General features: G+C 37.6%; 1 protein-coding gene across 1 annotated transcript in view; it reads left to right on the forward strand.

The window, feature by feature from the left end:
- HSD17B12 (hydroxysteroid 17-beta dehydrogenase 12) overlaps window positions 1–27,679 on the forward strand; it is a 151,656-nt gene that overhangs the window by 28,294 nt on the left and 95,683 nt on the right. Inside the window, exon 2 of the mRNA XM_081281086.1 lies at window positions 27,476–27,522. Within this exon, the coding sequence (XP_081137212.1) occupies window positions 27,476–27,522 (47 nt within the window). The remainder of the gene's footprint in view (window positions 1–27,475; window positions 27,523–27,679) is intronic.

Raw genomic sequence — 27,679 nt, forward strand, 5'->3', positions numbered from 1 at the left:
TTCAATTCCTGCTCCCCCCCCCCCCACAAAAAAATAATGTACCTTGATTAGCGCCCAGTTCTTCTCCTTGGGAGTTCCCTTTATATGTTGTTTTCAGAGGCTGCTAGTTTTACCCTTCGGACTCTTGGTTTTCTCCTCTAGTGCTACTTTTCTTTTCCAAAAGAATGGTTTCTGTTTGCAGTTGAGTAGCCTTTTTAACCTCCTTCCTACCTATGTGAAGTTAAGTACCCACAAAGACTTTCCTATTTTTTAAAATTACTTTGAATTATTTAAAATTATTTAGTCCAAGCTGGTGGTACTTTTAGTACTACATTTTATTTAAAACTTTTGAGTTTTCTATAAATTTTATTGAGGACTAATTCCATTTCCCTAAAGCCACATCCATAATTTTTTTTCCAGTATAGAGCTCTCTTTACTTTGGATCTGTTAGACTATTGAAAGACAAGCCTTTAAGATTCATAGAAGTTCCTTTGTATAGATGAGTAGATTCTACTAGGCAATACATTAAATCTTTTCAAGGTTTCAACAAAAGACCTATGGACAAACCCTCACTAAGATATTTACTAGGAGGAAATTTCTTAGCTTGAGAATCTTTTTGCCATTTGGAGAAGACTATTATCAGCCTTTTATCCTTCCTCTGAATTCTGCTATAAAGTTGAACAGGTCAGTCCTTCATGTATTTCTCTCATTTTATGAAGTTAAAAGAAGCCAATTGGCACTTTAGATCTTCTACTTAGAGATATCTTTAGCCAGTTCTACAAGTTAGGTAAATATTCTCTTATGTAATTATTACATTAGGTAGTATTAGATAAATATCATTGCAAGTAATATAGTCTTTCTAAACATTCTGCCTTTATATAACATATGAATTGCCCTCTCTCCTGCTATAATAGATATTTTCTCTTCTGGCTTTTGCTGACAATGAACTTGCTACTTTTCCATCTTCTTCTGGGCACTGGGTCTCAAAATCCAATGTTGCATGTTTTAGGTGGTAATTTTCAACACCTCATTTTCAGGTATTGGTTTCTGTGTCAATTCTGTGTTACTGAGAAACAAACCACTCCAAAATGTAATTGCTTAACAGTCACTTCATTATATTTCTGTGTGTCAAGAATTGGGAAGGGCTCAAGGATGTCTCTCTTCTGTACATATAAGGTCAGCTAAGATGGCTTTGCTGGGGCAGGAGGATTCAAGATATGACTTTACTTGTTTGGAGTCTGTGGCTGCTAATGGAAGATTGACAGGGGCCAGAGTATCCAAGAGGACCTTCCTTATGAGTCTCAAATCTCTTCCACATGTCTCTCTCTGATTCAGTAGTCTTGGCTGGAATTCCTTACATGACTTCAAGCCTCCTAAGGCCTAAGAAGACACAAAAGCAAGTTGGTCAAAGCAGGTCATATATACAAGGGATAGAAAATAGATTCCATCTTTTGATGGAAGGAGTGGCAAATGCACATTGCAAAAGGCATGTGGAATGAAAGGGATTGTTATGGTCATCTTTGGAATAATCTTTTGCACTAAATAAGTATACATTTAGGGAATTTATTATAGGCAAGAAGATAATAAATGGTGACTCTTATGTATATTAGGCTTACAGATATGGTCTATTTGGCTTTTACAGATTTTTTTGTATTTTTAAAAACAATGCTTTCAATGTTAAATAATGGGAAGATTACATCTATAAGGTTGTTTATTTGACCTCTCTTGAAAAGTGGTAAGCATTACCATATTAGTAAGCATTACCATATTAGCTGGAAATGGCTTTCTTTATTCACTTTCATTTCCTGTCTTCTACAGATATTTGAGTTTGCATTTTTTGTTGCTATAGGTGATTAGTTTATGCATTAACTTTTTAAACGGATATAGTGATGAGTGAGACAGCTTATATTCAAGCGGGGAAAGATGGACAGTAATCAACTAGATTAATAAATAACATAATCAAATGGCGATGGAATAAAGTAAGAATCTGAGGTAAGGTGGTCAGGGAGGCCTCTGGGAAGACATGATATCAAGTGATGAGAAGCAGTCAGTCATGTGAAGCTCTAGGGTCAGAGTGTTCAGGTGGAAGGAAAAGCAAATAAAAAGACCCACAGAGGGGCTGGGGATGTGGCTCAAGCGGTAGCGCGCTCGCCTGGCATGCGTGCGGCCCGGGTTCGATCCTCAGCACCACATACCAACAAAGATGTTGTGTCCGCCGAGAACTAAAAAATAAATATTAAAAAAAAATTCTCTCTCTCTCTCTCTCTCTCTCTCTCTCTCTCTGTCTCCTCTCTCACTCTCTCTTAAAAAAAAAAAAAGACCCACAGATGGGGCAGGACTTGGTGTGTTTTAAGAAAGGCAAGGCTTTCAACTAAAATGTGAATAGTGGAGCATATGAGGGGGGAAATGATAGTAGAAGTTAAGGTAAGTAATGGGACGTCAAGAAGGGTAGTGATGGGATGTTATTTACTTTATTACAAGGATAACTGCCCTGCTGTGAACAGACTAGTGCCCAAGGGTGGATACAGGATGGGCATTATGGAGCCTTGCAGTCATCAAGGGGTCAAGGATGATGGTTCCTCGAACTAGGGTGTAGTGTTTAGGGCATGAGAAGTAGTCGTATAAGGTATGTATTTGGGAGCTACAGTAGACAGGTCTTGTGGATGAATTGAATATGGGATAGAGAGGTATCAAAGCTATCCTGGATGCTTTATTTTTTACACTTTTAGTTGTAGATGGCACCATACCCCCCACCCCCCTTTTTAAAATTTATGTGGTGCTGAGGATTGAATCCAGTGCCTCACACATGCTGGGCAGATGCTCTACCACTGGGCTACAACCCCAGCCCCAATCCTGGAGGCTCTTGGCAAGAGCAATTGAATAGGTTGTCCTATAGGGAGTTGACCCAGAGGAACAAGGTGTATATGGGAAGTAAGAGTTTTATCTTGACCATTAAGTTTGTGAAACCCACTACAAAAATAAGATTGATGATAAAAACAATTTCCTTGTTAGAAGTTTTTATATCTTATGACTTTAAATATTTCACCACTTATAAAATTTAGCCATTATTTAGAGTGAGGCACTAGCTGCAATGGTGGAAGTGTGTGGCTATGTATTGGAGGAATTGTTTATATTATAATGTATAGCTGTCTGTTACAAAATGAGAGCACAAATGAACACCATCAGAAATTAGAAAGGGTTTGTTGAACTAATGTGACAACTTTGTTGGGCCCTGAAATGGTCTGTTTCTTTTTTCTATTTATTCCAGTTGAGTGTGGTCATAAAGGATCAAGTGTAATTTTTTATTCACATTTTATTGCTTGGAGAGTTAATTTACTTTTACTGTTAAAAATGGTGGTATGTGGGCATGGTTCCAGCTCCTTGGGAGGCTGAGCATGGAGGTTCACTTGAGCGCATGAGTTCAAGAACAGCCTGGGAAATATAACAAGGCCAGCCTGTCTTGAATGGCAATCACAATGTTCTATGATAGCATTCCAAATGTTTGTAACTCTTACAGTTGCAATCACCAGTTAGCTCAGGCCAGAATTGTAACTGTGTAAAACAGGATTGAGTAAGGTGAATAGATTTGATGAGTTAAAATGCTAAAATGCTGCTTATGAAAGACAGTTAATTATATTTGCATTTTAACTAGCAGTTTTTTATTGTAAATTTGGGTACAAATGAGATTGTGTGTGTGTGTGTGTGTGTGTGTGTGTGTATGTCTATTGTTGCTCCATTTCCAAAGTTATTTGGAGATAGCATTTGACTAGATCTGCCTTTCAAGTCAGCATGGCTTGGGAATAAGTTGTGATTTTATTTTTAATTCCTATTTTAATACATTATCTTATTGGTGATAATACCACTCTTTTATTATAAGGGGCTTGGGAGGCAGTAATCTCTTATAAAAGGTAAGTTAATGGTTTATTGCTCTCACCATTTACTTTAGCTTTTTTAGGAAAAAGTCATTTAAACTTGAATTAATTATATGTTACATAGGTAACATAACTGATTTAAAACCATGTAAAATGTCTTATCTTGCTAACAAAACATTCAGTTTTTCCTTCTTTGTGAACCCTTGAGTTGAAATGCACTTGTGAGTGAGGGTGTTTGTATTCCAGTGCTGTAGCTGAACCAGACAGGTCTGCAGCAGGGTGGTTTATTTTTAGACCTGGGTTGCCATTTTTATCCTGCAAAAATATTCATCAGTATCTCACTGACAGACCATCAGTTTTATAAATGTGTCACATAGACCAGATTTTGTTCTTTGTCTCATTTTCCCTCCAACACCTCTTTTCCCTTTGATTTGTTCATACAACTGTTTGGTGGAAAAGAATTTTCTTTTTAAATTTCAATTCATGCATTAGATACTTCAATTCACAGATTTGCAGCATCACACAGTTCATTCATCTCTCTGCAGCTGCTTACGTATCTCTGCTTATTGTCTAATCCTGGAAGCTATTGTAGATCACTGAGCTGAAGGCAGAGAAAAGAGAAATGCATACCTGGGAGGCACTCTTTCGTGGATCCATTTGGATTTTGACTGCCTTCACCTAATATGTTGTCTTATGAATGAATACGTGTTTGTGTTTATTTGTCTCAGACAACAAGGGATTGACCTTATTTTGCATGGAAAATAGCTACCTAAAGGGCCTAGGGGTTACCATATATGGCAGAAAGCCTGCTGGCTTGGGTTGAAAATAAATTCATTGTTACAAATAGTCAGCTTTTCATTGCTGTGACCAAAATATCTGACAAAAGGAGGAAAAGTTTATTGGGCTCATGGTTTCAGAGGTCTCAGCTCCATTACTCTGGGCCTAAGGTGAGACAGCACGTCATGGTGGGAGGTGGCGGTGGAGGAGCACTGCTCCACTCATCACAGCCAGGAGGCAGAGAGAAAGGGGGGAAGCGGCCATAGGGACAGTGAACCCTTCCAGGGTGTGTTCCCAGTAACCCACCTCCTCAGCCATGCCCACTTGCCTACATTTACCACTCAGTTCATTTAAATAGGATGGACTAACTAGGTTATAGCGCTCACAATCTAATCATTTCACCCCAGGAGATTCCTACATCAACACAGGAGCCTTTGGGGGCACACCTCATATCAAACCATAAGCTGTTTTATCCCACTTGGGCTGCTATAGAACAAGATGCTATAGACCTGGTGGCTTATTAATACAGAAATTTATTTCTCACAGTTCTAAAGGCTGTAAAGTATAGGACCAAAGTGTTGGCAGATTCTCTGTGTGGAAATGACCTGCTTCCTTGTTCACAGGTGCTACCTTCTCACTGTGTCCTCACATGAGCAGTCTCTGGTCTCTGAAAGAGCACTAATTCTGTTCATGAAAGGTCTGAACTCATGAAGTTCTCACTTTCCAGAGGCCCCATCTGCTAATACCATCCCCTTGTAGGTGAGAATTTTAACATGCATTTTTTATTTCAGGTGCTTGTGACAAATACAACAGTAGGAAAGTCCCTGTAATCAAGAGAAAGAAAGGGGCATATACTTTTAAAAATGATAAATTAATTTTTAACATTTATATTTATGTCTCATTTTTATAAAAGCTCAGACTGTCCAAAGCAGTCATTTTTTAAAAAAATTTTTAGCTGTAGTTGGACACAATATCTTTATTTTATTTATTTATTTTTATGTGGTGCTGAGGATCGAACCCAGGGCCTTACACATGCTAGGCGAGTGCTGTATCGCTGAGCCACAATCCCAGACCCATTTAAAGTAGTCATTTGAATAGGATTGGTGTTTAACTTGTCTATTTGTGTAACAGATATTAACAGAATAGCTGCTTACGGGCCTAATAACATTAATTGCTTTGGATTTTGTGTCTTGGAAAACGGGATTCTTGATGTGTAGAAGTTATTGTTATTTTACAGAGAAGAGACTTAAACATGGATGTTTCACATACATGGCAGTATAGTTTCCCAGGTCAGGCTATAGGAACTGGAGCCAGAACTTTACAATTTGTGTTAGTCATTTCCTAGCTGTGTTATGTACCATGGCAAGTTGTTTAATTCTTCTGAGTTCCAGCTTCTTCATGTATAATATTGGTGGGTACCTCTCAAGTTATTGTAAAGGTTAAAAAGATGATGTTTACTTAGCAATGTGCTAAAAGTGCCAAGCATCATGTTAATTTATGATAAAAGTATATTGATGACAGGGATAATAACAAATATTCTGTGAGCATTCTGTACTGCTTGATCACTACCATCAGAAATGTTTTTAGCTGTAAGTACAGAACACCTGATTATGGTGGTTTGAACAGATGAGGATTTATTTATTCAATAAAGAAGTCTGGAGTAGGCCAGGATGAGTATTAATCGTTCAACAATATTAATTGATAACATGCCAGGTACTATTTTAGGCGCAGGTGATTCATCCATTAATAAAATGCAGCTCTGCCTATCCTCATTAGCCTTACATTCTATCTAGGGAGAAAGGAGGAAAGGAGCAACATAAAAATGTAAGTCATTGCTGTTAGAAGGTGGGCCTCCTGGAAAGCTTTGTGCAGGAGGGCCATTGAAGTTAGGCTTAAAGAAATGAGAGTTTAAGTACACAGAAGGTAGGCAAGAGAAAGGCTCAACAGAGGATAGGATGTGAGAAAGAATAGAAGTGCCATTTTCAAGGGGGCTTTTGTAGATGGTGCCACATTAGTCATCAAGTAGTCAGGAGCCATGAATAAAAGATTTTTGTAAGGTTTCTAAATTTAGAAATGTTTGCATGTTAGTATTTTCACTTGATTTATTCATTTTTTTTTTTTTTTTTTTGGACCAGGGATTGAACTCAGGGGCCCTCAACCGCTGAGCCACATCCCCAGCCCTCTTTTGTATTTTATTTAGAGATAGAGCCTCACTGAGTTGCTTAGCAATTTTGCTGAGGCTGGCTTTGAACTCATGGTCCTCCTGCCTTAGCCTACCAAGCTGCTGGGATTACAGGTGTGTGCCACCATGCCCTGCTATTTTCACTTAACCTTGTTGATGATAAAATATAGTAGCTGACACACTTATATAATGTTAATTATGTGTCAGGAACTGTTCTAAGGATTTGATATGTGTATCCTAATCTTTTAAGTACTACCAACATTCCTATTTTACAGGTGAATGAATTTAGTCAGTTAAATAAATTGGGCCAGTGTTGTCTGGAAGGCCAGAAAGAAGCAACTGGAGAGAGGGCACCCCGATCCATGTTCCAGAGGGATGAGGAGAGAAAGTAATGCTAGTGCACTAGGTTGACTCCCTAAAGTCCCCTAAAGTCTGAGCAAAGCAAGAAAGGAGGCTTGAGGGCATGAGTTGGGCCTGAGCTATCTCATGTAAGCACAGTTCCCCCTGATTTCTACAGCTCTGATTGAGTTTTGCCATTAGATGTTACTGGGTCCAGGGCTCTGTCATAGTTCAGAGATTGTTTCCTGTGCTGATCACCAAGCATATTCCTACTCAGCATGTACAATTAGGATCTTTTGCTCATGCAGTGTCTTGTTTGTTTCTCTGCTTGGTCATCTCATGAAAGAGGAATTTCCTATTTTCAACACTGGCCCTCGGATGGACTGCATTTCCCAGATGAGGCATGCTCATAGAGTATCTGGATAGCTCCTATAGAACAAATGTTATGACGCATCCCGTCTACTAAGATTTGTCTACTAAGATTTCCGTCTGGGTTCTTGTACACATTCTGTCCCAAATTAGAAACTACCAGTCTGTCAGAATACAGCTGGTGTCTACCTCCTAAAACCTAGTGTAAGAAAATACAAATCTATGAAAATATCTGAAGTGTGCATGGGGATATTTCCATTCCAAAAAGATTTGTGAGGCTTCCATTAAGTTAATGGGGGAAGTTTGCTTTGCATATGGAGTCAAAGAACATATTTATTTACAGAGTATATAAATGTGAGACCACAGTTGTTACATAAAGGGTAAATATTAAATACGCTTTATATTAAGGATTAGTCATGACATAATGTCATGTTCATTCTCAGTGAAGGGGGCAGTTGTATAGTCAGATAGCTAGGAAGGCCAGGGACCTGTTGTAATAGACCCGGAGGCCTGCTGAAGCTGAGTGTGGCCTTGTTAGACTGAGTAGTCCTTGTGAGGAGTAAGTAGAGTCCATCTGAAAACATTTAATGTAAAATATCACAGCATTTTGTATTCTCAGTAGAAACTGTTCTTATATGGTATCAGCTAACTCGTTGAAAGTGGCTTTGTTATATTTCAATAAAACCTGAGTTTAGAATGCTCCACAGAAGACCCAGTTTAGAGGGAATTTTATACAAACTTTGAATCTACTGGAAACTTTAGCATGCTAGGGGAATAAATCATGAGTATAGGTATTTTGTTGATAAAAATCCCCCCATAGAACAAACCACTGTTTCTTGATGCTGAGTTTTAACAACTCTGTTTATCCAAGGACTTGGTGTTACAGTAAAGCAGCAGAAAACCCACAATAACTTGCCCTCTCTCAATTCTTTCATCCATTTAGGTCTTTGATAGTTCTTTTTCGTATCCTTTGCGCAGTACACCTCTTGGTCTCAGACTGAGAGAGAGGGACTATGGCAGCAAGTGTACCCTGGGCAGTGGCCCCCATTTCTCCAAAGGGAAGGTCTGGTTCTTTTTTCATTTGTTTTATTTCTGGAAAGTTTGAGTTGAAATGCATTTTCTATTCCAGGCTTTAAATGCTAACTGAACTAAACAGACACCTCATTGTGGCAGTATCACACAGGGAATTGAGCAGCGTAATTCTGTTTAAATTAGTATTTACAGAATATAATTTTTTGAACTTTAAATTTTAAGATGTTTAAATTTTTAAATTTAAAAATATTATACAAGAAGTACATTTAGTTACTTTATAAAAATTGGAAAATATAGCTAAGTAAAAAGAAAATAAAAATTACTTAACATACTTCTACCTAGAGGTACCTACCTCCAAATTTTTGGTTTATGTATGACCTTTTAGACTCTTCAGATTTTTCCAAACAACGTGCACACGTATACAAAAAATACAAAATACTCATTACTGTACTTGTTGGTTCTACTACTGCCTTTGAGAATTGAGTTAGATTATTGATAAGCTTCTTTTGGCTCATTACTAGGTAATGGTTATTAGGAATTCCAAAGTTCTATAGAAATAAATATTGTCAAAACAAAAATATTCAATTTTTCTTCACACAATTATTCTCCAATTTGTTTTCACTTAACAATCTATCACAGACAACTTTTACTGCTAAAAGCTGGTCTCTGAGGCTATAATTTTTGATAGCTGCATTTGTGTTCCATTGTATTGATAGTATCTGCTATATAATATATAATATATATATATTGCCATATATTATTGATATGGATATGTTACAGATTAGCATCTATGCCATAATTATATACTATACATATATGTGTATATATATATATGCACAATATATGTTCTACAACTACATATTATAATTTAACTATATGTATGTTTATATGCATGTGTGTGTGTGTGTGTGTGTGTGTGTGTATATATATATATATATGCACACTATATACATTCTACAGCTAGATGTTAGGATTTAGTGGTCCCTTTTGTTGAATCGTTTCAATTTTGCTTTTGTAAGCAATGCTGTCATATATACTAGCATCTTTAAAGGTCATATTCGTTCTGAATAACTGAAAAGGAAAGGCAATAAAGTATTAAGTTAGTAAGGGCCAGCAGATGATATTGAAAGGCATGGCATTTAATGAATTATTTCAGGTGCCCTTGCATCTTAAGGATCAACGACCAAATAAGAAAAACAAGGACAACCATTCATCTAATAGAATCTAATACTGAATTTATAAGTTTAGCAGTATCTAATCTTGGGAAGAATTGAATGTGTTTTCAAAACGTTAAATAGCAGATAGTTTTAATTGCTCCAGTACACCTACAAGGGAGGTGAGTAGGTCCGGGACCAATACAACTATAACATTATGCATCCTGTGATGTTCTTGTTCTTTCTTTGAGTTCTAGTCAGACAGTGAAATTTTGTTGAATAATTTACATTTGAAACTTTCATTAGTGATCAGTAAGTTTCTACAATGCTTTTGTAGAATAGAGAGATGTGAGCAAATAAATGATATCATTGAAAAACACACAGGATTGTGTTTTTTTGGTTTGTTTTTTGTTTGTTTTGTGGAGATGGAGATCAAACCCAGGGCCTTACACTTGCTAGGCAAGTGCTCTACCATGGAGTTATACCCTTCGCCCAAGGTTACATTTTATTTTTGGAGGGTACTGGAGATTGAACTCAGGGGCACTCAACCTCTGAGCCATATCCCCAGCCCTGTTTTGTATTTTATTTGGAGACAGGGTCTCACTGAGTTGCTTAGCACCTCACTTTTGTTGAGCCTGGCTTTGAACTCGTGATCCTCCTGCCTCAGCCTCCTAAGCTGCTGGGATTATAGGCATGTGCCACTGCACTTGGCCCAAGGTTCCATTTTACATCAGCCTTTCTCAGAGGTTCTGTTTGTAAGAGGTGGCTTGTTAAAGGAAGACAAGTATGCTTCCTTTGAGTCCATAATGCTTTTCCACAAGAGGTTCTTGTCACCTAACCTCTGCATCTGGGAGGTAGTTTATCCAGGAAGTTGAATAAGACAAAGTTTAAGTGACAAGCAGAAAATTATTTTATTGGTCTTAAGCACTTCCACCAAGGGATAGATAACAGGAGAAGGTATAGAAACTAGCCTTGAGTTTCCCATTTTCGTATTAAAGGTTCATGGCAGAGAAGTTGAAAATAATGAAAAGTGTTTTTTTGGGTCAATCACTTATCTTCTTTCTGTCTTGGATGTTAGAAGATGACACAGTTGTAGGTTAAATTAGCTGTGACTTGACTTACACTGTTTCTAAAACATGGATGTATGGGGGTTTTTTTGTTTGTTTGTTTGTTTAGAAATTAAAAATGAGAGAGAATTCATTGCTGTGACTTACATTCTTCATCGTTATGTATTCATAGGGTCTTGGTTTTTCATTTAATCCATGGCTACATTTTGAAAAATGCTGAAACTGAGGCTCAGAAATGTTAATTATTGGTCTAGATCCATTTAGCTAGTGGGAGCCAGAACTAGAAACATGGATTTCCTGACTGCTTGTCAGCCCACCACTATTTTCTGTAAATATATAGTCTCTGTAACTGAGAAAGAGGGTGTTGAATTACATTAAGTTTCCTTAAAAAGATTCAGTTGGAAGTGAATTTGAGTGTTCATTCTGAAAAGTGTGATAGTTGTTAGGTTGCTTAGCATGATTTTATTGGCAGTCTTGATTTTCCTAAAAAGTAGGAAGAGGATCCAGCCAGAGGTTCTATAGCAAGAAGGAACTGTGTGGAACATCTAGGGCTTTGCCTGTTCAGGGATACAGCGGAAGCATTGGGTGAGAATAGATGAACATTTTTCCTTTCCTTCCTCAAATTTGTTGTTGATCTTACCATCATTTATTCTGCTTTTCAAGATATATATGTATAGTGAATTGTTTGTCAAATGATCTCTTGGGGTGGCTGTTTTTAAGTTCTTTTCCTTTAATTTTTAGTGTTGATGGGCACAGTACCTTTATTTTATTTGTTTATTTTTACGTGGTGCTGAGGGTTGAACCCAGTGCCTCACACATGCTGGGCAACCACCCTACTACTGATCCACAACTGCGGCTCCCATTTTAAAGTTCTTGACCAGGCCTGAGACAGACACGCAAAATGATTTCTCCTAGGCATAAAGTACTTAGGGAGTGTGGGAAGATCTCTTTGGTCATAGCATCAAAATACATGCCTTTTGGGCAGTGTTGAGTCCTCCAGGAAGTGCTTATTTCCTAGGAAGACTGGCTCAAACAGGACTTCATTGTAATGTGTCCCTGAGAAGCCTGGTGGCTTAGAAGGAGAAATAGCTTCTTAGCAGGGAGGTACAGAGTGAACAGAATCCCTGGCCTCTCTGTTTTTGGAGAGCTTACCCACTTACCTGAGGAATATTTTAAAATTTTAAACAGAATGAATTAGATTAAAACAAGTAAAAAAAAAAATCTGCTCTGTAACCTCCCTATATTCTTATCTACCTTACTGTTCATAAATTTGGACTGTTGCAAGGAAATTAATTATAGGAATTTCTGGGTAGATCTCATTGCAACTCATTTTTATCAGGCCAGAATTATATATTTTAAGGGCATGTATGTAGTAGGTACTATTTTTCTACTGGTACGCCTGCCTACTGTTTATAAGTTAAGGAACTGTTTAATTTAGTTATTACTTGTTAAATATGTACAGTCATGAGATATAATCGTGATATATCCAAATAAAGTTGGATTTGGCATTATCAAATTAATGAGGAGGAGACCCTGGAGTATTTGAATGCACAGTACATTATTGCTAAATGTGACTGTTATTGGTATTTCTGAGTTGATAAGGCAATTTTCCATTGTGTAGTATATTCATGTTCTAGTGATTAGATTTAGCATGATGTGACTATTGGCAAGTCATTTAACCTAAGATTGTTTCTTCATCTGTAAAATTAGATACTATAATAAGGTCTTGTTATTTACAAACCTCATAAAGTTTTCTGGGCAGCTACTGATTGTACCTCATAGAGTGTCGGACAGTTAAAAAAGAGTGCTATAAAGGGGCTGCTATTGTGTTCGGCACATGTTAGGTACTCAATTTATATACATGGAAAACGGCTTTTCTACTCATGGGAGCAATCCAAACTTAGGTTCCGCCATATGCAGAGAGTAAATTGAATGACATGTTGGTTGAAGTTTTACTTCCAATTTAAAGGACAAGGCAGCCAGAGAAATAGCTAGAGCTAACTTTCTTAATATGTTCCACAGTAAAAAGCTAATCTTTAGTAACTGTTTAAAATGGGTTAAAATTTTTTTTTGAGGTAAAATTTTCATCTCACATAAATTTTAACTGTCAAATATTTTAAGTTGGATAATTCAGTGGTATTTGGTATACAGCTGTCACCCGTGTCTAGTTCTGAGATATTTCCATCACCCCAAAGGAAACATCATTCTCCTTAAAGCAGTCACTTCATATCCTCTCTCCCTTAGATCCTGGAAACCTCTATCTGCATTATTTCTCTATGAGTTTACCTATTTCAGATGTTTAATGTAAATGAATTCTTAACTGTTTATAGTTTACCTTTTGTGTCTGGCTTGTTTTAGTTAGCATGATGTTCGGATGTAAGGCTAATCACATTATACCATGTGTCAATACTCCATTCATTTTTAATGGCTGAATAATATTTCATTTTGGATATACGACATTTTGTTTATCCATTCTTCAGTCTATAGATATTTGAGTTGTTCCCACATTTTGGCTACTGTCAGTGGAGCTGCTTTGACATGCATGTACCAGTTTCTGTTTGATACTTGTTTTCAATTCTTTTGGGTATGTCTCAAAGTGGAATTACTAAATTATATGGTAATTCTGTGTTTACCTTTTCTTGAGGAAGTGCCAAATTGTATTCATCAGTGGCTGTTTTATTTTACATCTGTCTTTACCAATACTTGTTATTTTCCATTTTTGAAAATTATGGCCGACCTAGTTTGTCATTGCGGTTTTGATTTGCATTTATCTAATGATATTGAGCATTTTTTCATGTGCTTGGTGGCTTTTGTGTATCATCTTTGGACAAATGTCTATTCAAGCCCTTTGCTCAGTTTTAAACTTTAAAACCCAACAAACTGGGTTTATTGTTGAGTTGTAGGAATTCCTTACATATGCTGGGTGCTAGACCTTTAGATATGTAATTTGCAAATATTTTCCCCATTTTTGGGTTGTCTTTTCACTCTCTTGGTAATGTCTTTTGATGCTCAACAAATTTTTATTTATTTATTTATTTTGCAGTGCTGGGGATTAAACCCAGGGCCTTTTATATTCTAGGCAAGTACTCTACCATTGAGCTACTCTCCCACTGCTAAAATTTTGGTTTAGATAAAGTTCAAGTTTTCTATTTTTGTTGCTTGTGTTTGTGGTGTCATATCAAACCTCAGTAGCTTTTTATTTTCCTTTTTATACCCCTTCTACTTCCTACTTCTACTTTCATTGTTAACATCTACTGAGAATTTATTGTGTTCAGGCCCCTTGGTAAGTAGATTATAAACATTGTCTTGTTTAATATTCTGACAGGGCAGGTGCATAACATTACTTGTTGAATCTTTACAATGGCTCTCTGGGATAGCTAGTATTGTATTCATTCTACAACTAAAGACACTGAGATAATAGAGAGTAACTGGCCTCCAGTAGGTGAATGAGATGGTACTGGAGCCTGGACTTTAGTCTCACTAGTTTGATTTTAGCATCTATATTCTTAACTACGCATATTGCATTTGTACTAAAATAGCAAAGGCCCAATAAACCTTTTCACTTTGGTGTGGCTATGGCTCTATGGCTTAAAAGTAGTAACTCCTTTGTTGCCCCTTAGAACTCCTACTCTCAGGAGGCCTCTTCCAACTTACCCTCACATTTCGGGTACTCTCAAAGCCACAAAGAAGTTTGAGTCTACTTAATCATGCTGAGGCATGAGGATTGATAGCCTTTTAATTCTTGCACAAGGGTTTGCATTTTTAAAGAGGATGTGGCATTAACTGAATGAATCATTATTTGGAAAGGTCTTCAGTTAACCAAGTAAAGTGAAAAAATCAGACAGCAGATATTTTTGGGTTATGGTGCCAGAAGGAACCACATGGCTTTGCCTGGAAGTCAGCCCAGGGGAGTTGCTGCCCCAAGTGGATCCTGCTTTTCACAGTTTCTTCCTTCTTGTTCTGAACCCACAGATGGCTTCTGAGTGTTTATTTGTTTGGGTTTGGTCTTATCTTGTTAGTTTAAGTGGCAGGTGGTAACTATCTGTAGTTTCTGGTTGGGTTTAGAGAACAGTGAAAGGTAGCAGAGGGCTGCTAGTGGAAGCCTGAGGGACCCAATGGGAGGAGGGGGACTCTGTTGGGATAGGACTTTGGTTAACTGAGCATTTTCTTTCTATAGTAATCCATGATGCCCGGAAAATATGTATATATGCCCAAGCCAGGGGATTGTGGGAAATGCCTACATACCTGGGTTTATGCATAGACTTACATTTTTCTGTAAAATTGTTTTTTTATTTAAATATGATCAGAAGAATCAGTTACAGTTGGCCTTTCTAATTTCACATGCCTTTCACTGTTTCTCTTTGATGAAAATGTGGGAAGTTGCTGCTGTTTCATTAACTTGCATCCTGCATGCTTCTCTTCTTTGTTCTTTGTTAAATATGAGCTGGCATGTGTTAGACGAGGTGAGCATTTGCTCTTGGGGACTTCAGTGGTTTCTAAATTCAGCACTGCTAAGCCTGTAGACTGTTTGCTTGAATCAATTGAGACTGCTATTTTTAGCAACAAAAGGGAATTGAAATAGCAATTTTCTTTCCATGTAATAGATCCCCAAGAGGAATACTGATGCAAGCTTTCTGTCATTTTCTTCCCCCCCTCCAAGCACTCAGAGGAAGGCAGCTGTCATGGTTTGCGCAGTATTAATCTTTAATCAGTTGAGTGTTTTCTGCATTCAAGTGTTTGGAGTTGGGGAGTAGGAGGGTGGGGAAGGATCATGAGAAGGAACCTGCTTGGAATAACTGAGCTCTCATGCATGGGCTCTGCAGTCAGAATTTGGCGGTTAGTGGCAGGGAATAGACAGAGGAGCTAAAAATAGTGTGTTTGCTTCCAGTGTTCCTCTAGTCTATTTTTGATGTTTGATTTTGATAAGGTTGATTGGGTTCTTACTAAAAATATCTGTTCCTAGCAAGTTGAGGACAAAAAGAGTAGAATATTTTTAACCTACACAAACTGAAGTATTTTTGTTGACTATATAAAATCTGGAAGTGGAACCCTGGTCAGTTGCCAGAATTTTATGTAATCTGTAATAAGCTAGACACTTCTGGATGCCAAGTTTGGGATATTCTTTATACTTGTCAGTTTTCATCTTCTGAAGGCTTGCAAATTTGGTTCCGGTGTTATATTTATCCATAAAGGGATAGGCCTTTTAAATATCTTCTTTCCCCTGCCTCTCTCCTTTTCCACTTCTTCATTTCTACCCATGACCATCCTATTTATTCCCCAAGCCCTCAGAGCTGTAGGTGGTACCCATAGCTTTTTTTTTTTTTTTAACATGTTGAAACCTACCTTAACTTTTCCACCTACTCTGTAATAAAATGGGATCTGAGGATACTCTGTGTTAATTGAAAAAGCAAATCATACTGCTATGAATAGCGAGCTGTCACTACATTGGTAATTTAGCATCCTTTACTAAACCAAAGTGGTTAATCTCCCCTTTGCCTAATCGCGTTTTGGACTAGTGTGCTTCATATTCACCCTGGCACATTGTGATTAAAGTGATTCTCTTGAGCATTGAACATCAGCTCATTTCAAGGACAACCACAGAATCCTCTTTGAAAGTATACATCTGTAGAGTCGTCATAAACAAGTTAAACTTCTATTAAATTTCTTGAAAACCTCATTTTAGATCATTGATTCTTGCTTGATGTTGAGAGGAGCTGAAGAGTGAATGGGATTGTTTACCATTTCTAAATAAGGAGTGGGTGAAGCGGTGGGTGGTGTTATAAGAGGCTAGTTTTCCATTCATAATCTTCTTTGATTCATTCACTCATCCATTTATCCAGCAAAACCTCATTAATCATCTGCTCTTTGCTAGGCAATGTCTTAGCAGTTAGACTATGGGGACCCAGACAGACACTGCACTTATGGAAACCTGTATGATAAATGTCATGAAGGAAAGTACAGTGTATGATGGGCACAGAGAACTATGGGATCCTAAGTTAGTCTAGCAGTCAAAGAAAGGATAACGGGGGAGGAGAGATGTGAAAATCTCAAGAATGGAAGGAAAACATTGGTAGGAGTGTGCCTCAGCTGTATGTGCTACTATAACAAAATACCCTGGTAGGTTGCCAAGAGACTAAGAAATACCCTGAGATGATGGTGTGCAAGACAGAGAGTTTATTGAAACAGGGAAGTCTAGTGGTGGCTAGCTAGATGGGTGGCACTTCACAGCCAGCACTGAGGAGGGAGGGTTTTGAAGCTTAAGCTAGATAACCATTGTTGTTGGTTTGCTTTGTTCCTTTGTGTGACATTCCAAGTTGCCTTTGGTGTACCTGCAGAAAAGAACAGTTCTCAGAGATAATACTTGTTTGCCCAGTCCCCTGAGTACATGTGAGGGAGCCAGTGCTCCTTCAGCTAATACTTATCTGGACATCTGGGTCCAGACTTACCTTTGTTGTCCCCTTGACTTGGCTAGAGTCTTGGGACTAGAAAGGGGCATCTCAGGAACACAGGGTTTGATGTTTCTTCTCCTTTTTAAAGGATCATGCAAGTGGGTAATTTGTAAAGACTGGCAAGTCCAAGATTAAGGTACCAACAGATTTATTTATCTCGTGAGCACTCGTATTGTGAGGGCTGCTCTCTGCATCCTGGCTGGTGGCTTGCTGATGATGCATTGTTGGAATGCCCTCACATGGAGGACGACAAAAGGGCAAGAAGCCCAAATGAATGCTGCATGCTGTGTTAAGTGCCTTAATTAAAACCATATGTACAGGAGGAGCGCCAAACCTTATCACCTTCAAGGTCCCACCTCTTCTTGCTATTACATTGGCCACTGAGTTTCAGCACCTACATTTTGGAAAAGACATGTTCAAAGCATGAACATATTGTGCATATGGGGAGTAGAGGGAACAACATTTGTGAAGAGAGAGCATGTTGCCTTGGAAGCATTTCACCATGATTGTGGGGCAGAAAGTGGAAGGGGGAGCCAGGTGTGATGGTGCCTGCCTGTAATCCCAGCAGCACTCTAGGCTAAGGCGGGAAATCTCAAGTTCAAAGCCAGACTCAGCAAAAAAGCTAGGTGCTAAGCAACTCAATGAGATCCAGTCTCTAAATAAAATATACAATAGGACTGAGGATGTGGTTCAATGGCCAAGTGTCCCTGACCTGAGCTCAATTCCTGGTACCTGCCCCCCTTCCCTAGGCACCCCCCCCCAAAAAAAAAAAAAAAAAAAAAGGAAGGAGGAAAGTAGTGGCAGGTAAGGTTAGTTCCTAGAAGACCTGTCAAGAGTGAGGGCAGTGGGAAGCCACAGGTTTGAGGCAGGGAAATGATCCTCACATTTGCACATGGAGTGATCACTTTGGCTATGGTGTGGAGGAAGAATCGCAGAGGAGTAAGGATGGGACCAAGCAGATGTGTTAGAAGATGGTTGCAGTAGTTCTTAGGGGAGATGAATGATGGGACCTCCAGGTGATGACATTGGGAAGAAGTGAAGGATTTGCTTCAGGTTTAGTGTAACTGGCAATAGGAAAACATTGTTACTTCTTGGCAGGGAAAAGAGATTATAAAAGCAGTTTTTGAGAAATGTAATTCTTAACTTGTGTATAATATGGATTGACTGAGAAGGGACTGAAACCTTCACTGCTCAAGTCCTTGTGTGTAGGGGTAAGAGCGTACAACAGACTGGGAGTTGTGAGAATTAACTAGATCATATCAATGAGGTTCCGTAAGCAAATTTTTTTCTAATATTTACATTAGAAAAAACAAAATTTTGTTTTCATAATTTACTGATGTTATTCTTGCTTTTTTGAGCCTATAATAGTGACTTTAATACAAGTTTGTTTTTCAACCAGTTTAAAGATTTGAACTTTCATATATGCTTGATTCTGTATTATAATTAATTAGGTAAAAGAGATGATTGGTTTGAAAAAATGGCATGGTAGTTCAGAGGTATGATCAGGTACCTTAATTCCTCTGAGTCTTCTATCCTCAAAGGTACTTCATGGTTCAAGAGGCTGTGGGAGTCACACCCATCACTTTTGAATTGACTGCATGAAGGGCAAAAAGGGGCCGTGCTGCTGTGTCAGCTGTTTTCAAGCAACCTTTTTCAAAGTCCTTCACAACTCTGCTTACATCTTTTCCCCAGAATTTAATCACATAGCCACACCTACCTGCTTTGGAGGTTGGAAAATAGAGATTCCAGGAAATAAAGATTCCAGGTTACAGTATGCTGGGCTGAAAGCCACTGTTCTCATGCAAAGAAGGAAAGAAATATGGTTATTAGGAAGGCACGTAGCAGGCTGTGGCCCATATATGCACTTGACACATGAAGAATGGGTCCCCACACAGGGTGGATTTTGCACATTGCAACTTATTATTTAATTATACCTGTGAGTGCTTGCTTCTTTCATTTTAAGAAACAACAGAAACTAATTTGAATGACTTAGAAGCTCATTTTTTTTTCATTTGATTTTCATTGAAAATTAGTATATTAGGGTGGGAATGCTAAGATCAGTGTTTCCCAGAAATAAATCAAGAGATGATCACACATTGATGAGTATTTTTAAATATATGTAGGTAGACTGTATGTATAATACATATATACACACTGATAGTCTCTCTATATAAATATATGTATTATATAAATATAGATAGACTATCAGTGTAACAAACTATCAGTGCAAAAAATATATGTCACACTGGTAGTTTATGTTATACTGATTGATAGTCTATTTCTATTCATTGAAACTGATGACAGTTATGATTGAATTAAGTAAATAATATTGAAATAATTTGTGTTTTTACATTTTATTTAAGAAAGAATGATCAGTTTTAACAAAATATTAAGTGACTTTGGGAAATAGTCCTAAGTAATGCTACCTTGACTTTGGGGAAACTGGAGTAGATGAAGAGTTTTTGGCTTAGTTTCTACTGTCTTCCTAGTAGGAAAGGATTTTCTTTTTTATAAAGGAAATACATGACATAATAAAATGTATATGACAGTGTAAAAAAAATGCAGATAGTAAAATGAACTTAAAAGTAATCTCTTTCTTTCTCTGATCTCCTCAAAGCAACTAGGCTTCTGGCAGGGCAGCTATTAGTTTGTAGATGGTTTTAGATAGATTAAAAATATTTTTTAGGATCTTTAGTATCCAGAGTGGATTTTTATGTCTTTGAATTCTCTATAGTCATATAGTCATGTATATAATGTTTTCTAAAGACAGCCTAGTTTGATTTTTAATTTTTTTTTTTTTTTTTGCTGGTGCTAGGAATCAAACCCAGACCTGTTGTGCATGTTAGGCAAGCTCTCTACCACTGAGCCACACCCTCAGCCCAGTTTGATTCAAATTTGGTAATTATTAGTAACACATGATAGGCAAAAGCATTTTTGCAGAGAGCAGAAAGTCACATCTTTCTAGGAAGTGTATTCAGTACTTCATCCTCAATGAAAGTTAGTCTACTTTAGTGTAATGTGCAACTTTAGAGGAATGTTGGATGCTTTCACTTAATAGTACTTCTGGCTTTCCATCTCTTGGAAATCCTCCCCCCAAATTAGAAGGGAAACAATTCCATTTTGATGCAACTACACAACTTCTGTCATCCCTAATCCCCAGTCCAGGCAAATGAAGGTAGAGGAGTGGTAACTTACTTCACAGAGCAGTCACCTGAGAACTCAGAGGGACCACCACTGGGAAACAAGAAATTTCATCCCTTGGACCCAGAACCACATAGAAATTGAACATATATTTCAGCACTTCAGAAGGCAGGTGGGGCTGGGCTCTGAGCCACATGTGCTTGAGACTGAGGGAAATTGGGCAAAAGAATGCAGTGATCAGGGCTGGGGATGTGGCTCAAGAGGTAGCGCGCTCGCCTGGCATGCGTGCGGCCTGGGTTCGATCCTCAGCACCACATACCAACAAAGATGTTGTGTCCGCCGAGAACTAAAAAATAAATAAATACTTAAAAAAAAAAAAAAAAGAATGCAGTGATCAGGCGATGAGTGGAAAGTTTACAGACTAATAGCTGCCCTGCCAGAAGCCTGGAAAATGGGAATGCCTCTAAAGGAACACTGAAGATTCCCCAATGAAAGACTAATACTGACTCGGGATTCCCCAGTAAAAAAGCTGGTTTGACTATTCGTTGTCCTGTAGTGAAGACCACAGTATAATTACCATATCAGTGCATTTTAACCAACGTTTTAATGCTTCCAAGATGAGACAGAGTGAAACAATCAAGATGGAACTTAGAGGAGACAAAATATAAGGAGTAGAAGAAAATGTAAATATGTAAACAAATTATGATTAATGTCCTCAGAGAGAAGACAGGATGCTGAGAGAGGCCTGGGGAGTCAGAAGCAAGCAGTCAGAAAATGGAAGAGTTCTCTAAGATTAAAAACTGAACATCTAAATTTAAAAAGCCAGTAGAGGATTTGGAATTTAAAGTTGAAGAAATTTATAGGAAAGTAGAAAATAAAAATAAGATTAATGGAGAAACTCTTAAGTTCAAATTCAGATTAATAAAGATTCTAATAAGAGAAAAATATGGGGAAGATATTATCAATGAGTTAATGTAGAAAATTCTCAGAATTTAAAGTCATGAATTTTAAGGCCCATTAGTGCTTAGCACCAATGAATGGAAAAACATCTACTCCAAGGCATAATATCATGGAGTCTTAAAGAGTAAGTAATAATCCTAAAAGCCCCAGTGACAGAAAAGCAGGTTACCCACAAATGGTCTGAAATACGATGGTGAAACCCTTTAAACAATACTTGTGCTTGAAGATAATGGAGAGTTGTCTAAAATGCTTTGTTAAAAATGATTTTCTGCTTAGAATTCTACACCTAGTCAAACTATAATTTTGAGGTTTGAATATAGAGTTTTAAAAAAATATGCAAAAGGAAATTGTCTCACACCATCAAATAAGGAGACATGATGACTAAATGTAGTATAATTGTCCTGGATGGGATCCTAGAACAGAAAAAAGACATTCAGTAAGGACTAAGGAATCTGAATAAAATATGGACTTCAGTTAGTCGTTCCAATATTGGTTCATGAATTGTGACAACGTACCATAGTAATGTAGGCTGTTAGTACTATCTCTCTCTTTTTTTTTTTCAAGTCTGAAACTATTCTAAAATAAAGTTGATTTAAAAGAATGTTTGCAAACATGTCTCCGTGTATTTGTTCTTGGGAAGCTACTGGCATACTGATATATTCTCCCATACTGAGAGAATAGAACAAGATCTGGAAAACAGAGCTTCAGCACAGGACAGAGGCCAAGGGAATCCCCAAGACCATGTTCCCAAACAACAGCTGTACAGTAAAGCAGAGGAACCATTCCAAGTTGGAGCCAGATAACAGGCACTGTGAAGGTGATGTCTAAGGAAGAAAACAAACAAAAAAACGAATGACCTGCTAATGTGGATGTTTGTGATGAGAGATTGTAGAGCATGGGGATGTTTACAAAGAAAAGCATGCGGATGAAGAGCAGTGCAATTCTGTGTGTAGGGAAGACAGAAAGTCCACTAGAAAATGAAATGTAATTATTTTGTACTGTTTGGATCAGTAGAGAGAAATATATTTATTTAACCACAATAATTGTTGTATAACAAAATATTTGACTAGTCTTTATCCCTGATCCCTGAGGAGGAGACTCCAAATTCTTGGGAGGACTTTCCTATAGGATGACTTCTGGTGGAACCCTAGATAGCTTGCAAGCGTTGGGCCGGACATTCCTGAAAGTTGTGTGATTAGAGCTTGAGACTTTGAGCCACCTGATTAGTCCAGCCTCCTGGCCTCTGGGAAGGGCAGGAGGTCTAGAGATTGACTTCAGTCGTGTGGCCAGTGATCAAGTCAGTCATGCCTTTATAATGGAACCTGATAAAAATCTGGACACTGAAGCTGGATGGAGCTTCTTGGTTGGTAGAGATATTGTTGTGCTGGGAAGGCAATGTGCCTCCCCTGATTCTGTGCCCTGGGGAGAGGACATAGAGCTTCTCAGACCTTATCCTATGTGTTCTCTTCATTTGGTTGATCTTGGTTTGTATCCTCTATAACTGGAAGTTATTTCAAGTTCTCTAAATTATTCCAATAGATTATCAAGTCTGGAGGATTGTGGGAACCCCCAAATTTGTAGCCAGTTTGTACTCAGAAGTGTGGGTAGCCTGGGACCTCTGAACTTTGTGTCTGGCATCAGAAGAGCAGTCTGGTTGGGGACCATGCCCTTAATGTAAGGGATCTGTGCTAAATCTTGATGGTGAATGTCAGAATTACTTTGCAATATTCCAGTAATATAAACACTATTGACAGAATGTTTTTGTATAATGCTATCAGAAGGATGGGGAAAACAAAAGAGAAGTAGAAGTTTTTGTCAACTATAATAAGCCAATAGGGAGGCCCTAAGCAACTAAGCAAGACCCCATCTCAAAATAAAAAGGTCTGGGAATGTGGCTTAGTGGTTAAGTTCCCTGGGTTCAATCTGTGGTACAAACAAAGAAGGAAGAAAAAAATAAAATATCTCCACATTCATATCAACTTAAAAAGTAACTCATGGATTGAGTGCCACTATAAATCCCCAAACCTGGAGAATTTGGAAAAGGAAGACTCGATATCCATTAAACAAAGTTTGGAATCTCCAGACCTGGCAGATTCTAGCTGTCTACGACTGTCATTGGTTTTAATGACAGTGTGCTATGCCGAGTTCAGCTGGGGTTGGCAACTTCTAAAACAGACGCACACAACAGAGTTGTTGATGTTCTTTTGAAATGTATTCCAGCCAATAATTTTAGATGGAGACTGTTGAATGACTTTATCGTCATTTAATTCTTGGTCATATTCTTGTTGAGAGATTTTATTTTATTGTGGTGCTGAAGTTGTTACCAGATTTTAAACCTCTAACCTAAGAAATCTGATGCTGCCACCAGTTGCTGTAACTGTATTTGTGGCTTGCTTGCTTCACAGTTGTAGGCTTCAGCAGAATAATCTACATACAAAAGGCTTTGTAAATAAGATAGGTCAGTGACTGATAGGCGGCTAGGGATGAAGAGTGTAAGCTACTGAATTTGAAAAGTGAAGACCTTTGAGAAATCAGGTTCTCAGGCAAGCAGTCTTTACAGTTTTAAAAGATTAAAACTGGTGAGCATCATTCATGCATTCAGCAAATGTCTGAGCACCTATGTTGAGCATGGCGTGTAGAAAGGAGGCTAGAATCAGATCAAAGAATAAAGACATGTAGATGCAAGGAATTATAATTCAAAATAAGGAGAGGTGAAGTGTCATGGTTGGGTAAAGTGCTTGTGGGAATTTAGAAAAGGAAGCCATTACTTTTATTTGGAGTGATCTGGAGCAGTAGAATTGGTGGAGCTTGGATTGGGCTTTGAAGGAAGAAGGCAGAAGGGAGGTTCTGGGATCTTGAAAAGAGCGGGAAGTTTATCAAGAAGGAAAAGGAGAGACTGGAACCTTTTAGTATGTGTTTGTCCTTCATTTGTGAATCATTGAGTCAGTATCAGGAATACAGTATAAAATTTGTGTCTTCATACATCCAGAAATATTCAGGAAATAAAATGTTAAAGGAAAGAACAATTGCATTGATAATGGGGTTGGAGGGACTTTCATATGATGCTTAATTTTATTTAGCTAGATTCTACACCAAATGTTTAAATCTGTGATTTAATAATGTTTCTTAATGGTAAAAACATAAGTTACCTATAAAAAATGCCAAGGAAATAATTTATTTTAAAAACTGAAAGAGGTGGTGCTGTGTTGTAGCTCTGGTAGAGCACTTGCCTAACATGTGTGAGGCATTAGGTTCTTTTCTTAGCACCACAAATAAAGGAAAAAAGATCCATCAGCAACCAAAATATATACGTGTGTATATATTTAAAAAAAAAAGGTGAAAAATATTCAAACACTTACTTTGTGTTCCTATAAAAACCATCCATCGTGGTGACCATTTAATGAGGAGTAAGTTCTCTGTGGAAATATTTTACCTAATAGATGGAGATGAATGAGTGAATGCAAATGCTACCATTTTGCAACCCCTAATAAAATAATGGATTTCAATGGAAATCATCCATGACCACTCACAGAGCAAAAGGAAAGATAACCAGACCTGTGCCTTCTGATGCAAATATGTAGTATTGCTTATGAAGTACTTAGGAATAAAATTCAAACCTGAACTTGATCATGTGTCTATATCAAACTACAGAGGAACATGTTAAATCATATCCCCTGATATGATTTAATGGAGTCAGCAAATGCCAGGCTGAGAAAGCATAAATCTGGGCCCAGTATATTCAACAAATAAGGAGTGTGTGTGTGTGTGTGTGTGTGTGTGTGTGTGTGTGGAGGGGGAGAGTGTCGGTGGGTAGATAGAGCCTATAGATTATTATTAATAGACATGTTAAACAATATGGAATATGGAAATTATTGAATCCTGATTAAAACAAATTATTAAAAGTTTTTTTTATTTTTGGGAAAATTTACATTGATTACATACTTGATTCAAGCAATTATTATAGCTTTAGTAGTATGAGAATGATTAAAAAAAATTTTTTTTTAGTTGTAGCTGGACACAATACCTTTATTTTATTTATTTTTATGTGGTCCTGAGGATCGAACCCAGTGTTTTGCATGTGCTAGGCGAGCGCTGTACTGCTGAGCCACTGAGCCACAACCCCAGCCCCGATTTTGTTGTTTTTAATAGCAGATACGTACTAAAATCAAGGGATGAAGTGATATGATGTTTGAGATTCATTTCAGAATAATTCAAGGTGGGGGAAACATGTGGAGTACAGGTAAAACAAGATTTACCTCAAGTTGATCATGGGTAAAGCTGGACCATGGGTATGTGGAGGTTTTTACTGCTCTCTGGATTTTCTTTTTGTTCCAAAAAGTCTTTTTTTTTTAATGCTAGAAATATGATAGCTGATTATGAAAGATATAGCCAGGAAGAATATGAATGTGTTTCCCATATTTCTGAATAGTAAAATTGGGAGCTACCTTGTATAATATGAAAGAAGTGCCTTTAAGACAAGTACAAGAAAATTCTACAAGTTGCGCCATAATTTGTTTTCCATAATCTAATTGATTTAGAAAAGTTTATATTTAGAGAAGTTCTGGGGCATCCTTAATCTTTTGAAGCAGATATCCATCTTTTGAACTCTTTTGTAGGGAGGTTACTGGGAGATTCCCACTGAGCTAATGTCTAATCTCCAGGTCTTTTTATTTTTTTCAATTTTGAGACAGGGAGAGTCTTGCTAAGTTGCCGAGGCTGGCCTTGAACTTGCCATCTTCCTGCCTTAGCCTCCTGAATCTCTAGGATTATAGGCACTTGCCACCACTCCTGGCCCATGCTCTGAACTTGAGACAAACACAATCCCAGTATTCCAGAGTTAAGATACCATGGTGTAGCCTGACCCATTGTGTGTATGTGTCGGGGCAGGGGTGTGGGGTGCTGGGAATGGCACCCAAGGCCTCATACATGCCAGGCAAATGTTCTACCACTGACCCAAATCCCCAGCCCCACATTATACTTTTCAAATGTTTCTACTACATAAAGTTTTTAAGATTATAAGAGAAATGTGCTTTCCCATAGAAGAATTAAATCTCATTCAATTTCTCGGTACTACCCTTAATTTAAGAATTAGTTCATTAAGATACAATATATACAAATAATTGTGTACGTCAGGGTACATAGAAGCTCAATGAATGCATACATACAGGAGTAATGCTGTCTTAATCAAGATGTAGAGTATTTCCTGTACCCAGGAGTTTCCCTTATACCCTTTCCCTGTCATCTACCCCACAACCCAGAGGTAAGCTATATTCTGACTCCTGTCACCAAAAATTAGTTTTGCCTTTTCTTGAACTTAATAACTGGAAATATTACATACTCTTGTGTTATACTTTGTGCATTCCACACAATGTCTCAGATTTGTCCATGTTTTCCATATATCAGTAGTTTGTTCTTTTATATTACTGTTTAGTATTCATTGTATAATTATTCCTCAGTTTATTTACTTTCCTATAGATTGATATTTAGGCATGTGTACCTGCTCTGCATGTGAGCTACCATGGCCATTCTTTAGGTAGACATAATGTATCTGTATCTTTTGAAATTGTTGTCATAGGGTAGGCATAGCTTTAGTTCTAGACATATTGCCAAATAGTTTTTCTAAAATAATTGTATTGATTTATATAGCAATATAGTCTCAAAAATATATATTTAAAAAGTTTCTCCTGCCAACACACTTGTAATCCCAACTATATGGGAAGTAGAATCAGGAGAATAGCAGGTTCAATAGCGTTGGCAAATTAGGGAAATCCTGTCTCAAAATAAAAATAAAAAGGGTCGGGATGTAGCTCAGTGGTAGAGTAATATATGAGAATTCCAGTTGCTTTATATCTTTTGTCAACACCCGATACTCTAGTTAATGATGCAGTGTATTTAATTTCAGAGGTTGTGATGGGTATTCAACCTTAAATTTGAACCATTGGTCTTGCTGTTTTATTTTATTGGTGCTGGGAATTGAACCCAGGGCCTTGTGTGAGCTCAGCACGCACTCTACCACGGAGTACCTCCAGCCCAGCTGTTGCTTTTTCACACCAGAATATTCTACAGATTTCCTTGTGTATAATTGTTGGGTTCTAAATTTGATTAGTTCCTCATTGTTGTTCTTAAACTAAAGTATTATTTTTTCCTTTCTCAGTTGTCACAGGTAGTACTGATGGAATTGGAAAAGCATATGCAGAAGAGGTAGGTGATTTTCAAAACTTTTCTCTTTATTATTAAAAAATGAACAAATATAGAATACTTTCATAATAATTTTGATTTTTGAAATTAACAAATACATAGTACAATGGTTTTGTTTGTTTTTATCTTGTCAGAAATACCATGTTTGTGTACATAAAAA

This window comes from Spermophilus citellus (genome assembly GCF_964194105.1).
Source record: "Spermophilus citellus genome assembly, chromosome: 2".
Taxonomy (NCBI): domain Eukaryota; kingdom Metazoa; phylum Chordata; class Mammalia; order Rodentia; family Sciuridae; genus Spermophilus; species Spermophilus citellus.